General features: G+C 32.0%; 1 protein-coding gene across 4 annotated transcripts in view; it reads right to left on the reverse strand.

Moving 5' to 3' along the window:
* LOC108742493 (glucose dehydrogenase [FAD, quinone]-like) overlaps positions 1-2,044 on the reverse strand; it is a 13,100-nt gene that overhangs the window by 9,792 nt on the left and 1,264 nt on the right. For 3 of the 4 annotated variants that reach the window (XM_025979984.1, XM_025979982.1, XM_025979985.1), the window contains exons 2-4: positions 1,305-1,724; positions 870-1,085; positions 613-634 (exon numbers count right to left, since the gene is read on the reverse strand). In XM_025979984.1, coding sequence (XP_025835769.1) covers positions 613-634; positions 870-1,085; positions 1,305-1,485 — 419 coding nt within the window. In that variant the 5' untranslated portion in view covers positions 1,486-1,724. Of the gene's footprint in view, positions 1-612; positions 635-869; positions 1,086-1,304; positions 1,725-2,016; positions 2,030-2,044 lie in introns of those variants that run through there. The other variant, XM_025979983.1, reaches the window with a different exon arrangement.

Below are 2,044 nucleotides of genomic sequence, written 5' to 3' on the forward strand. Positions count from 1 at the left end.
AGAGATTCGAGTCTCTCGTTCAGAGACTGGATACGAAATGAGGATCTCTCTATGAGCGACTCGAGTCTCTCGTTCAGAGACGCTAAACAGCTTTTTTGACAGTCTCTCTCAGCGACACCAGAGAGACTCGAGTCTCGCTTTCAGAGACTCTGAGAGACTGAAAATTTTTATCTCGGGTTTCTATTATTATAAATATATATATTTTCAATTTCCCCGAACATTGGCATTATCATATTCATTGCATTCCAATAGTACTATGCTATTTGGTTGGTAGGATGTACCAAAAATTACAACCTTAGGTTTATAATTGAAAATTAATGAATACGTACTATTTTACAGTAATTTTTATTAATTTATATTTAAAGTAATTTTCCACGTTTTATAAAACGTGTTTCCTCAACACGTGTTATACGTGTCTGTACAAATTATAACACGCTTCCAAAGTTCCTATTTTATACCAAACACGTGTTAACAAAACACATTTACTGCGTGTTACATAATCACACTTTAGCGTGTTTTAAAATGTCACACCTTGAAGTGCGTTTAAAATGACTACATCGAAAAAACGCGTAAATGTGTGACAATGTAACACACTTAGCATTTGCAGTGTACTTACATACATTTTTGATCTTATCTACAATAATCACATTTAAAATCCTATTATGTGATTAATACGCAAATGTAATAGATTTCTTCCTTTGAATACTTATCATTAACCTTACATTTTACTACAAATAATACACTCTAATTAAGGTGATGGTGAATGTACACCATGATAAAAGAAGATAGCTATTCGCAAAACTAATGGATACATTTTGTACTAACGTAAATGTAACATTTGGTACAAAAATTAGATAATAAGTATTTACCTTGACAAATGCTTCTCTGGGGAGTGGTGTTACAACCCCAATTATATGGAGAATTAACAAGAAAACTCGATACACCAGGTATATCAGTGAATTCGTTTCCGCCAGTTCCTCCTTCAAGTAGTAATATAGACCATTCTTTCACCTCTGAAAGTCTGTTAGACAACAAGGAACCTGCGGTTCCACCTCCCACGATTATGAAATCAAACTTTCCAAAATCTGTACATACCAAAATCAGAAAATTAATATACAGAACAGGAACAGGCTAACTAAAGACTAAAAAAAAACGAATCGAAATATGTGAAGGAATTAGAAGATTGTCAAAACGTATAAAATGATAAGAAATAAAAGGGGAATTACAGTGAAGTCTCGAATGATTATTATTATTATATTTACACGTAGATTTCAAGTATGGTCTAATAATGTGATAATTCTTACCTATGGGTTTTTGATGTTCATCGGTCAGATTAAAGCCTTCGTAGAAGTTTGGCAAAACGTAGTTTTCAAGTTTCAGAATATTTTCTGTTATTAGCTTCATATAATGATTAACATCTTCATTAACTTGACCTTTGCACACATTTACGAGAAGAATAATAAAAGAAGATTGCACCACATGCATTTCGGAGATTCGACTTTTTGTTTTGCCGGGCAAATAGGTACTTATCAACTCATGAGTTTAAGGTTTAAGGTGCCGTCGTGAGATCCGTTTTTAATACACTCCAGGTCAACGATCCCAACGTAAGAAACGAGATAATAATTGCTATTTATCTGTACTGTTAATTTTCGTCTTTTCTCAACAAATTGTTTGTTGTTTGTATCTGCTGTGCAATGACGTTGCTCTCATAAATACTGACATGACTAGAAGATTAGTTCAGCTATTAGAGAATTTATAATCTAGACTTTTAATACTGTACATTATTAAAGACGTCGTGTATTTTAAAATAAACAGATTGAAAAATTCACAATAAAATTAATAAATCTTCTCCAAGGCAATTTTAAGCAGACGCTAAATTATTTTTTTATACTCCATCACAGTGTCTAAAATGCATTAGAAAATAGTACTAAATCCGCATAAACTTCAAAACGTGTCATAACACAGATAATAATTAATCAATTAAAGTAAAAGATGAAATAATTCAATAATACTAACAAGTATCGGGACGTTACTAAAACATTGT

The sequence above is a fragment of the Agrilus planipennis genome, unplaced genomic scaffold (assembly GCF_000699045.2).
Source record: "Agrilus planipennis isolate EAB-ADULT unplaced genomic scaffold, Apla_2.0 scaffold285, whole genome shotgun sequence".
NCBI lineage: Eukaryota > Metazoa > Arthropoda > Insecta > Coleoptera > Buprestidae > Agrilus > Agrilus planipennis.